This window comes from Cebidichthys violaceus, unplaced genomic scaffold (genome assembly GCF_023349555.1).
Source record: "Cebidichthys violaceus isolate CVI_PGR_0920_01 unplaced genomic scaffold, fCebVio1.0.p SCAF_122, whole genome shotgun sequence".
Lineage (NCBI taxonomy): Eukaryota > Metazoa > Chordata > Actinopteri > Perciformes > Stichaeidae > Cebidichthys > Cebidichthys violaceus.
In genome coordinates this window covers 336,223-348,988 of record NW_027176288.1, presented here as the reverse complement: position 1 = coordinate 348,988, position 12,766 = coordinate 336,223, and the positions used below count along the sequence as shown (strand labels likewise).

Sequence of the window (12,766 nt, the reverse complement as noted above, 5' to 3'; positions counted from 1 at the left end):
TTTCAAAACTGCCGTGTGGTTTAACACCGATGCACCGCAACACTTACTCACTTATACCACATTTTGACAATGAAATCATAATGCAATTAAATAATAACGTAAATCATCATAATGATGGCAAACCAGGTAATGCACCAACACTATTGATGTCCTTATATTCCGTATAGTAGATGTGAAGGCAACAGCAGAGCCAAAGGTCAATAAACTGAGTAGTTTAAAGATAATGTGGGCTGTTAAATGTTGACTTGTTTTTTTATTCAAATTTTCCCAAGCTGTTTTAAATGTTATTTCTTTTTAAGTTATTTCCCTTAAAAACTTCACGCACATATAGAGCACTGATGCCGGCAGCGTATGTTATTAGGTTTAGAGAGCAGCCTATTGTTTTTGTTTGTATAAGTAGCCTATAGTGAAATGTTGAAGCATCTTGACGGAGCGCCTATCGGTGATCCTTTGGTCATATGGCCACAACATGCAAATATGCCAACAAATGCTCACGGAGCACCTGCATGCAAATCAAGTCAAATCATATCTCTGTGATGAAGCTGATTCCCGAGTTTAACTCTGTCTTTGTCAGTACAGGTAGCAGCCTGCGTTAATCCTGAGAGTATCTTCCTTGTTTTCCTTGTCATACATAAAGAGCCAAATATGCGCATGCTCGGTGCGCGCAGTTACCTGGGGACCTGTTGCTCAGCTGCGGCTATACTGCGGAAAGAGGACGCCTGTGTGAGACTTAAAGGATGTCTGTCGTTATCCTTCATGGACGTAAATGATGCGCTACAGACCTAGATGCGCTATAACAAGACTATAACCAAGCCGGATGAAAACTCTACAACAAAAAAGTGGACACCACAAGTCGCCGTGTCTTTTACGCTCAGTCGGCTTAACTATCCAAAGCAGTTCACACACTTGTGAGTATTGTTTTTGCTTTGTCTTTCAATCATTGTCTTTTTCAAAAAGGGTTTTTGGCAAAGTGGTGAGATGGTCAGTAGACTCCTTATATTGAAAATTCACGTTTATGCGGTAAAGGCTATAGAGAAACAGTGTGTTGGGAGACTTTTATAAGGCTATTTTCTATCTTCAACAGTCAATGTTTAACATGTAGAGGGATTACATAATTTAGACAATTTCAAGTGTTCAAAATAAAAAAGGGGGAAAATAGATATAGGGCATGTGAAGCCCCAGCAAGTACTAAATATTCTACTGAAACCAAGTCCAAAATAATAAAGTGGGAGTCTATCCACTCCATTCATATTACATGTTCTACACTGTGTCTTCAGGGGCTGTGAGCCTGTCAGCAGGGTAGCCACGGGATGATGCTCTGAGTGTGTAGACAAGAGCAGATAACCCTCAGTGGACCATCACCAAGGAGACAGAAACTCCAGAGGGTTACCTGCAGTGCTACCTATAAAAAGCTCTCAGGTACACCCATGCCACTGCAGTGGTTTAGTCAGTGAAGAGTGCCATTTAAAATGTGTTCTCTGATATAACTGTATTTAAAAAAATCTGTTTGTGTTATTTTGACATGTGTGTGCAGGTGTGTGTCTGATTTGAACGCTGACAGGCAATGGGCAGATGCTGCAAATGCAACGGGAGACTGCTCTGCATGTGCCTGCTCCCCTGCATGATGACCGGCCACCTTCTGATTTATGTCCTGGTGTCCATATTCGTCACCATCTCCTACTCGCCTCCAAAGATAATCGTCCACTACGTTGCCTCTGGGGTTTCTGCTAACTCCTCTGCGCTGGCCTCTCACCCAGTTGGCCCTTTCTGGAACCTTCGTCTGGAGGACAGCGCTCTGTGGAACCAGTTGCAGCATGCGTGGGACCGTGAGCACAACCCAATACTGCGAGGAAACACGACTGGGATCACGGGGGAGCCGAAAGCGAAGCTTTTATCGGAAATCGAAGACGAGTGCTCTTCCGTCTGCATGTCACGCGAGTGTTCGCTCCCTCGTGTGCAGAATTTTAACAGCTTGCCAGAGCAAATGAGGGCATTTATTATGGCAATGCACTGCAGGGAGTACCCCCTCCTTATCAATCAACCTGGTATGTGTAGGAGGAACAATAGTAGCCTTCGTTTGGATTCTCCCATGCTCCTCATGGCCGTCAAATCCCAAGTGGGGAACTTCGAAAACAGGCAGGCCATCCGGGAAACGTGGGGACGCAGTGGCCTGGTGGAGGGGGAATCGAACAAGAAGGGCGGATTGGTGCGCACAGTCTTTCTCCTCGGAAGGCAGGACTCAAGTACAGGTCCTCACCCTGACCTCAAAAACCTCCTGGAGCTGGAGAACCAGAAATACGGGGACATCCTGCAGTGGGATTTCAGAGACACCTTCTTCAACTTGACCCTGAAGGACTTGCTGTTCTGGCATTGGCTCCAGCAACACTGTCCCACGGCCATCTTCGTGTTCAAAGGGGATGACGACGTCTTCGTTCGAACAGGTGCCCTTCTGGATTACCTGCACAAGCAGTGGGACAGCCACAACCTGTGGAAAGCCTATACAAATAAAACGGACCTGGATCTGTTCGTGGGAGAAGTAATCTATAACGCGATGCCAAACCGTGAGCCGTCCACTAAATATCACATACCAGAAAGTTTCTACAAAGGCGGGTACCCAACGTACGCCGGCGGAGGAGGGGTGGTGTATTCCGGCTCACTTGCGTTGCGATTGAAAGACGTGTCCGAGAGGGTGCGCCTCTTCCCGATAGACGATGTGTATCTGGGCATGTGCATGGACAAACTGGGGCTCTCCCCAAGCCATCACCCGGGCTTTTTAACATTCGATCTCCCAGAGACGGACAGGGGAAATCCCTGCGCTTACAGGTCCGTTCTGCTCGTGCACAGACGGAGTCCCAACGAGATGCTGACCCTGTGGAAGCAGCTCCAGAGTCTGCCAGGTCGATGCTGAGGCTCATTTGCCTGCCAAATAGGGTCCCTTAGAGTACAGGGTGAGTGATGCCACCGCACTCATTTAGAAACAGGCACACACTGTGACTGCATCTTCCTGTCAAGCAGGAGGAACCCTGTGAAGTTCAAATGCAACGTACAGTACGTTTCCTCCGAGGAGTTACGTCACACTGAGGAGGAGACTGATCTACCTCAAAGTGTACTTTTATTACCAGGGCATTACACAATATTGGCGCGTACATGCTACTTTTTAAAAAAATAATAAATCAATACAGGTGCGTATTTGTACCCTTTCAACTTAAAAGTTTTTTTTTTACTACCCAATGAAGAACACATAATACCGTACATGTTGTTTCATGGTATTTGAAGAGAATACTGTGTCGTGTGTTCACTGGTTGACATGAACTCATTTGTGTTTTCTCTTGTTTTTCTCGTGTTTGCTTTAAATTAGCAGTTCCATCTCAGATCACATTTTAAAATGTCTCACATCCTCTTCGGCAAATAATAAAAAAAATGCAACTAATCCTTTGTAATTCTTTTGGAACTGCAGTAATGATTTGTCACAATGCTTGATATTTACAGGGGTTATCATTTGGCCAGGTAGTATACAATGTATAGAACAATTGTGTTAATAATAAAATAAAATAAAAATACTTTTCACTGCACTTATTTACTGCACAACGTGTCGCTGATTTTAAAAGGGGTACATCGTTTTCTGTATATTAAAATGTAAATAAATGTTTGTCTCTGAAAGCATGACTTTATTGAATAGCCTTGTTTATTGATGTTGTTTGTGACGTTATAATTAAATTACATTATAAACCACCATCATTGCAAACCCAGCACAGTGATCAAATTGAATTGAATGCTTACTAATCCACAGTTGTGAGTGTAGCACTAAAAAAAGGATGTCGGATAGTTGAGTGTTTGATGCTCCACTTCATCCTTGATCACTGCAGAGGTAAACTGCTTTGCATGTTTGTTTGGCTATTTCTACAGGATGCACAGGGGCTGGTACCATATTTGGATGCAAATTATGCAAAATGTTTTGTGACCATTAACGAGGCAAACATTCAGATATTCCTTGTATTTACCAGAAATAAAGGAAACACAGGAAGTAAATATATATTAAGCACATTTTAAAGGTACAATAAACAAGAGTAAACTACAAGAGCCCTCTTCATTTACTCTGCTGGAAGAGGAAGAGGAGGAGATGGGGAAATGAAACCCCAGATGAAGAGTCTCCTCCAGGGAGAAAGAAAAGGTGTGGCATAAAAACACCAACAGAAAGAGAAGAGAGATAAGAGACTGAGAGTGACTGGGTTCTCACTGAGTCAGCTACAATTCTCCCTGCTCTTCTCTTCATTGTATTACAGTAGATTCTTCTGTGGTGTCTAGCATTGATTTTGATTCTAATAGGCAGACAGTGGCTTCAGAGTAATGTGCTTGAAGAGGAAGATGCGTCTATCTAAGCGCCACAGGAGGAAGACTACTGAGCTGCTGGACACTAATGAGGACATGGAGGCAAGGTGAACTACATTTTGATGTAATTACAATTCAATTTAACTACAAACTACATGGAAAAGCTTCTCCGTTTGAAATACAAATGCTACTAGAAGAAATACTGCTCCTACTATTACTACTATGAGTATTTATTGTACAGGGACAAAATACAAATAAAGTCAAAACTAGTATCTAGCAAAGTGAGACACAATTTGAGATATGGACAGTATATGATCACTAAAATTTGGGTAGTGTTAATTAGAAGCGGTGTATATTAGATGTACAGGGAAGCTTTTTTTCTCATGTGTTAGTAAATGAATGTGACCTTTTGTTAAACTAGGCTGACAACTAGTGGTGGATCGTGGCTGCGTGAGGTTTGGAGGATAGTGCTGCTGGTAAATGTGTATGTGAGGAAAGGCTGCTATCTAGTGGATACATGTGCAAATGAAAGGGGGAGGATCTGAGGTAATGATGTGCGGAACATGCAAAATAAGTTTGGACAGTCTCATGCTGAGACATGAAACAAACATTGTGACTCAAGAGACCAAAGTGAAGAGGCTGTCTCTCGTGGATTCTGGTATTCCCTCAGAAGTAGCTGTGAGGGTAATGTAGGAGTCGCCCTGTTTCTATTTAAATTAGTAGATGTATGATAGAAAAAATGTCTCTATTAAAAAGATTATTCGCTGATATCTTTGTGTGTTCCCGGAATTCCTTCAACTCTAAGAAACACAACCTTTCATTATCTTCCATCTTTTGACATTTTAAACCAATTTTGAAAGCATGTATTCTTTCTCTATTTTTGGAACGTAACCTTATTGCAAAGAAAACATACAGAGACACGCACACACATACACACACATTTAAAATGACACAATGGAATGCTGATTTATGAAGATTAGAGAACGGCATTCATCGATTATCTTTATCATTTTACGATCATCTGAAGACACTCTGGAACCAAACAGCATAATGTTATCACAAGTGTACATTTCAGATATTTCATATTTTCTTAACTTGATTCTGTATTGCCGGTCAAATCTTAATTTGTACTAATAACATTGGCACAAGATTATTTCAAACAGCAGCATTCCTGATCAATCTGGAATGATCCAGTGATTTCCACAACTCAGAGAAACAGCTCCCCCAGTGGAGAGCTGTGGTAGTGACAGAAAGTTCCTGAAGACTCTGGACCTCCTCCAGTTAGAATATAAAAGCTGGGGCAGTCCCACTGCTGAGACAGAAAGCAACACAGAAGAGAAGACATTTTAACAAGAGGACTCAAGACCAAAGACACACTGAAGATGCTGTGCTCTCATGGATTCCAGTCTGCCCTCAGTCCATTCATGGACTTCTACTGGCCTGTACGCAGTCTGTGGCCAGAGGTCAAACCTCTGCTCCACCAGCAGGATCGACTGCAGAGAAACCTACAGGAGCTCCACAGCAGTCTGGAGCTGATGGACAAACTTCAACACGAGATCCTGGAGGAGACGGAGCCTTTCCAAACCAGTGTGGCCCTGCAGCCGGTCTCCTGCCAGCCGGAGGGAGAGGGAGGACACTTTGGCCTGACCCTCGACACTCGAGGATTTTCCCCAGAGGAGCTGTCTGTCAGGCAGGTGGGCCGCAAGCTGAGAGTCAGCGGGAAGACAGAGAAGAAGCAGGAGGACGGGGAAGGCTCCTTCTCTTACAGACGCCAGGAGTTCAGACAGGAGTTTGATCTGCCTGAAGGGCCGAACCCTGAGGCCCTCACCTGCTACCTGGATCCAGACGGGAAGCTCCACATCCAGGCAGACAAAGCTCCATGTGAGGAGGAGGCTGAGAGAGAGCTGACTGTGGAGAGGAGCTTGGAGGAGAAGAAGCAGCAGAGTGTGTGTTCACAGACACAAGGCAGCAGCACACAGGACAAACCTGAGCACATGGAGTCATCTGCATGTTGCTGAAGTGTTAACTGTTGTATGATGAATAAATAAAATCAAATTACATTTTTTTGTCTTAATAAATTGTGTTATTTCTTTGCATATTATCACTTATATTTTGCTAGGGAAAAATAATGATTCTACATATACCTCATCTCTAGATATATTATAGCATACTTATATTTATTTGTATGCTTATTTAAATGAGAGGAAATGGGCATTATTGATAACTTTATAATTCCAACATCTATTACCAGTATTAGCAGTCAGTCAGAGAATGCAGGAGGGAAAATTCACAAAGCTGACTTAAGTACTTTACTGTCAGATGAACCATGTCCTGTAACTTATCAAAATATATATTGCAATTATTGTTTGTTAATTCTTTATAAATTATACATCATTGGTTTCATTGGTAGAAAATTATTTAATCAAATATAATCTTTATCTGACTGAGGCAATAAAATGATGTGAACACATTTGAACTAATATTAAAACCACATTAAGGCGGTAAATTCTAAAGTGGATGAGATATCAAGAAGACAAATTGAATTATTGTTTATTATTGAACTTGAATAGAGAAAGCAAAAGGTTCAGAATTGAAGACATGACCCATGGTCTCAAGTACATAAAGCAAAACAGGAAATATAGAGTAACATGTTCTAGTCAATGTCATATTGATATGAATGTATTATTATTATTATTAGTAGTAGTAGATCAGAGATATAGAATACTTGTCATGAGACCAAAAATGTATGAATTAATTTGAATCATCATAATACATTGAGATTCAAATCCTCATCATTATTTTCCTATGAAGACTGAAATGTGGAAATAAATCAATATTTTGTACTACAAAAAAAACTAATTACAAGGTTTAAGTTTCAATACATTTATTGATCATACAAATAGGAAAACATAATCAACATTCAACACATTTACTATACATTGCTTCAGCAACATGCAGATGACTCCATGTGCTCAGGTTTGTCCTGTGTGCTGCTGCCTTGTGTCTGTGAACACACACTCTGCTGCGGCTTCTCCTCCAAGCTCCTCTCCACAGTCAGCTCTCTCTCAGCCTCCTCCTCACATGGAGCTTTGTCTGCCTGGATGTGGAGCTTCCCGTCTGGATCCAGGTAGCAGGTGAGGGCCTCAGGGTTCGGCCCTTCAGGCAGATCAAACTCCTGTCTGAACTCCTGGCGTCTGTAAGAGAAGGAGCCTTCCCCGTCCTCCTGCTTCTTCTCTGTCTTCCCGCTGACTCTCAGCTTGCGGCCCACCTGCCTGACAGACAGCTCCTCTGGGGAAAATCCTCGAGTGTCGAGGGTCAGGCCAAAGTGTCCTCCCTCTCCCTCCGGCTGGCAGGAGACCGGCTGCAGGGCCACACTGGTTTGGAAAGGCTCCGTCTCCTCCAGGATCTCGTGTTGAAGTTTGTCCATCAGCTCCAGACTGCTGTGGAGCTCCTGTAGGTTTCTCTGCAGTCGATCCTGCTGGTGGAGCAGAGGTTTGACCTCTGGCCACAGACTGCGTACAGGCCAGTAGAAGTCCATGAATGGACTGAGGGCAGACTGGAATCCATGAGAGCACAGCATCTTCAGTGTGTCTTTGGTCTTGAGTCCTCTTGTTAAAATGTCTTTTCTTCTGTGTTGCTTTCTGTCTCAGCAGTGGGACTGCCCCAGCTTTTATATTCTAACTGGAGGAGGTCCAGAGTCTTCAGGAACTTTCTGTCACTACCACAGCTCTCCACTGGGGGAGCTGTTTCTCTGAGTTGTGGAAATCACTGGATCATTCCAGATCGATCAGGAATGCTGCTGTTTGAAATAATCTTGTGCCAATGTTATTAGTACAAATTAAGATTTGACCGGCAATACAGAATCAAGTTAAGAAAATATGAAATATCTGAATGTTACACTTGTGATAACATTATGCTGTTTGGTTCCAGAGTGTCTTCAGATGATCGTAAAATGATAAAGATAATCGATGAATGCCGTTCTCTAATCTTCATAAATCAGCATTCCATTATGCCATTTTAAATGTGTGTGTATGTGTGTGCGTGTCTCTGTATGTTTTCTTTGCAATAAGGTTACGTTCCAAAAATAGAGAAAGAATACATGCTTTCAAAATTGGTTTAAAATGTCAAAAGATGGAAGATAATGAAAGGTTGTGTTCCTTAGAGTTGAAGGAATTCCGGGAACACACAAAGATATCAGCGAATAATCTTTTTAATAGAGACATTTTTTCTATCATACATCTACTAATTTAAATAGAAACAGGGCGACTCCTACATTACCCTCACAGCTACTTCTGAGGGAATACCAGAATCCACGAGAGACAGCCTCTTCACTTTGGTCTCTTGAGTCACAATGTTTGTTTCATGTCTCAGCATGAGACTGTCCAAACTTATTTTGCATGTTCCGCACATCATTACCTCAGATCCTCCCCCTTTCATTTGCACATGTATCCACTAGATAGCAGCCTTTCCTCACATACACATTTACCAGCAGCACTATCCTCCAAACCCCACGCAGCCACGATCCACCACTAGTTGTCAGCCTAGTTTAACAAAAGGTCACATTCATTTACTAACACATGAGAAAAAAAGCTTCCCTGTACATCTAATATACACCGCTTCTAATTAACACTGTACCTGTTAATTTGTACTTTCCCCTCATTATTTCTACCACACATGCTGGTTTCAGTGTTGATCAAACACAAACATATTTACTTTATTATATATGACATGAATAAAATAGCAGCTGTTTCGTCTTTAAAGAAATATATAAATGAGAAAAGTGAGTAAAACACTGTACAGATGAGTTGTTCTAAATGAGTTATTCGCTAAACGTGATATTGTGATATAACTGAATATAGTTTTTTTCTCACTTGCTAATAGTAGTCTCACACCTTTCACCTGCCAGTGTTTCATTTATTTATCCGGTGTACTGAGAAGACTGATACAGAGGACTGCGCAATAAAGTAGGGCAACAACAACACAGAAGACAGGGTTTCAACCCACAGTCTTCTCTTCAACACATTTTTTATCTCCAAAAAAAAAAAAAAAAAGAGGATCAAACCTGGACTGGCAAACACAGCGCTTTGCAGCTCGGGGATATCGTGTCAAGGCTGGTGTCAGTATTTTTGACACAAAAAGAGAATATATGAGTTTTTTGAGGTTGGTGGGGGAGATACTTTTTTTTTTTTTTTTTCCAGGCGTTCACCTTTGGATGAACTCCCAAAAGTGAAGGCAGGCTAGAATTGGAGGAGAAGGAGGAGGAGGAGGAGGAGGAGAATGAAAGATAACGGAAATAGAGGAAGGATGAGGAGGAGGAGGAGGATTAGGAGGAGAAAGCAAGGCTGCCATGTAAATCATCCGCATTGTTCTCCTGATGCTGCTTGTATGCACAAACACACACACACATATAGAAGACGCCGGGACAGCATCAAAACACACACACACACACACACACACACACACACACACACACACACACACACACACACACACACACACACACACACACACACACACACACACACACACACACACAAAGAATCTCGGGCACAAACTTGCACTTCCTTGTTCCTGTCTTAGTTTGTCCCTCACAAAGATGGTTTTTAATGCGCCATAATCCCTCTCTCTCTCCCCCGAACACATAAAAGAGATATCCTTCTATCTGTGTAAGTGGTTCTGACGGCCACCAGCTCATCACAAACACACACATAGACTCTCTCTGACACACACACACACACACACACACACACACACACACACATACACACACACACACACACACACACACACACACACACACACACACACACACACACACACACACACACACACACGTACAGCCGCCAGCTCATCAGCATGCAGTTATTCCTTTGGCGCTGGATCCCAGGCTGTTAATTGGCTGCCAAGCAGAATGTGTGTGTGTGTGTGTGTGTGTGTGTGTGTGTGTGTGTGTGTGTGTGTGTGTGTGTGTGTGCGTGTTTGTGTCTGTACTGCAGAGCCGGGGTGGCTTAGAAATTCCCGTCACGTCTCTGAGCCTCGATTAAGACGTTGCTCCAGTTTTCGAACAGACAGACATGTGGGGAGGAGGGGAAGAGAGGTAGAGAGGGGTGGGTGGGGGTGAGAGGATGCAGCAGGGGGGGGGGGGGGGGGGGGGGGGAGAAAGATGAGAGAACACCAGAGGAGTGGGATGGGAGGTGATGAGGCGGGACTCGGCAACGGAGGGGGGAAAAAAAAAAGTGAAGGGCGAGTGAGAGAGAGGTAGTGAAATGCTGCAGTGGTTCTGTGTGTGTGTAGGACCCAGAACTGATAACTCTCCTGTACTGCCTTCCTTATCTCTATTATTGAGTTGCAGGAGAGGAGGAGTTATTTCAGGCGTCTAGTGGAGAGTTCCAGAGGTAAACAGCCTGTTCCTGTCCTGCAGTGTTGGGTGACTGGCACTGGTGCACCTCCAGAGTTTATGGAAAGGCATCTCCTGGTTGAATCTTCAGTACAAAAAAACGGAGTCAGCATCGCAAGTGAGTCCGTGACGATGATGGCAACAAAGCCGAACGCTCGCAAACCCTCGCGATAAAGTGTCGCTTTACTTCCGATCTGTCAATCTCCTGCCAATGCACCTCATTGGGAGTAGGTGACTTGGTGCCGGGTCCAATGCTCCGCTTCAAATTTTTTGGATGAATTCGGCAAACCGCGGTGCAGTGCTTTGTTTTCCAATTGCGACGACGAAGTATTTTGAATTCGTTATCGCTCCGATTCCCAACCCTGAGTAGCTGCCTCTGCGCGGTAATGACGACCCAAGTGGCAACACACACTGGCGGCGTACGACAAGACTGTCATCCCAAGGAAAAATGACAAGAGTCAGTAAAATTCAGCAAAATCCCCCCCCCAAAAAAAATGACACACGCTTACGTTCAAGTGAGACATGATGACTCTTGTCTGTCAGGAGCAAAAGAGGAAGTAGTGCTGTGTTATTTTGGAGCCGCAAAGTCTACAAAGGGAGGAAGTCAGGGTGGATGGACACGTGAGACCACTGTCCGTCTCCAGTTTCCCACCCACCGCTAATGTTGGTTTCTACCAAAGTATCCTCATACAACGGTTCGTATGACAGTTACTCCTCATTTTTCATGCGTTTTCCTAATTCGTTCAACATCATGTGTCAATTTACGTGCGTACAGTGTAGGTTTCGTAAACGATCGAGGTTTGGGGGAAAAAAAAAAGAAGATACCTTCAGAATCAACAGCTCCTCACACTTCTCAAACCCCAACAGGGAGAGTGACGGAGAGAAACAGATAGCGGAACGAATTATGGACAGCGTGAAGAAAACTGCGGGAAGCTCGGTGCGATAATATATTAGAAAAATAAGAAAAAGTGAAGCAAAGCAGCTACACGAAAAAAGACACGCAAGCCGGCAGGGTGATAATTTAAAGGTTATAGATTCTGAACTTATGGTTTATCCTCTAATGAAGTCATGAGAGACTGCTCGACGTTTCTGGGTTACGCGTACGCACCGAGTCACACGATGCACAAACTCGCTTTCAAATGCATGTGTGTACACACACACACACACACACACACACACACACACACTGAGATTTCAGTGCAGATCGCCTGTTATGCAATCATGCCAGAGAGAGTGAGACAGAGGACAGACAGCTCTGCCTAATCAGACACCAGGCAGTAACACATGCCTCACAGCTGTCAGTCAGACACTGACTCCATGTTGCTCTTTCCCAGCTGCAGCATCCAAATGGCTTGTTGTGGTTCGGCGCTGACAAAAAATCATCTGTTTAAATATTTTGATTTCAACCAGAGAGGCTTTATCATTTTATGCCTCGTCAGATGGCGTCAGTAGACAGTGACAGCTCAGCGGCTTTGGAGCAGACAGAAACGAGGCTTTGTTGGCTGTTGAGCTGCAGCACAAGCTCGCAGTTCCTTTACCAATGACATTAAAAATGACCATTAGTATGGAATTTAATGAGATAAATCAAATGATACCATCTCCCCCTAATTGGCCTCATTTGTTACCTTTTTTGGTGTGACTTCCTTAAAAGGTCAGAGAACAGGGTTAATTAAAGAACCTGCTGTCTTTGCTCTTTTGTGAAAGCATTTGCGTTCTTCTGGGCTGCAGTGACCTTGATTCTCCTTTATTTCACATGACAGTTAAAGTAAATGTGACCCCCCCCCCTTACTATTGAGGACTCGCCGTGTGTGTGTGTGTGTGTGTGCGTGCGTGCGTGTGTGTTTGCGATGGGCCGTGGTCTAAGTGATCTCAAGGTGCTATCATGTTTGTTTGATGGAGGATAATTAAATAGGTAATAGAAACCAGCCGGCTCTCATCACTATCGATTCATTTGCAGCGCACACACACACACACACACACACACACACACACACACACACACACACACACACACACACACAAGCACGCACATGCTCAATA

At 43.5% G+C, this 12,766-nt stretch overlaps 3 protein-coding genes across 3 annotated transcripts; 2 read left to right on the top strand and 1 right to left on the bottom strand.

Annotated features, from left to right (window-relative positions):
• The first annotated feature begins 1,564 nt into the window (after positions 1-1,564).
• On the top strand, positions 1,565-3,161 carry si:dkey-175m17.6 (N-acetyllactosaminide beta-1,3-N-acetylglucosaminyltransferase 2). The gene has a single exon (XM_068706879.1). It carries the CDS (start codon positions 1,565-1,567, stop codon positions 2,906-2,908), a length of 1,344 nt encoding a protein of 447 aa, XP_068562980.1. The 3' UTR covers positions 2,909-3,161.
• A 2,498-nt stretch (positions 3,162-5,659) lies between these two features.
• On the top strand, positions 5,660-6,389 carry LOC137869473 (heat shock protein 30-like). Its single transcript, XM_068706878.1, has one exon. It carries the CDS (start codon positions 5,712-5,714, stop codon positions 6,345-6,347), a length of 636 nt encoding a protein of 211 aa, XP_068562979.1. The 5' UTR covers positions 5,660-5,711; the 3' UTR covers positions 6,348-6,389.
• An 872-nt stretch (positions 6,390-7,261) lies between these two features.
• Positions 7,262-7,952, bottom strand: LOC137869480 (heat shock protein 30-like). The gene is given in 1 exon segment (XM_068706888.1): positions 7,262-7,952. A coding segment is annotated over 1 exon segment (648 nt). The 5' UTR covers positions 7,910-7,952.
• Positions 7,953-12,766: the final 4,814 nt, after the last annotated feature.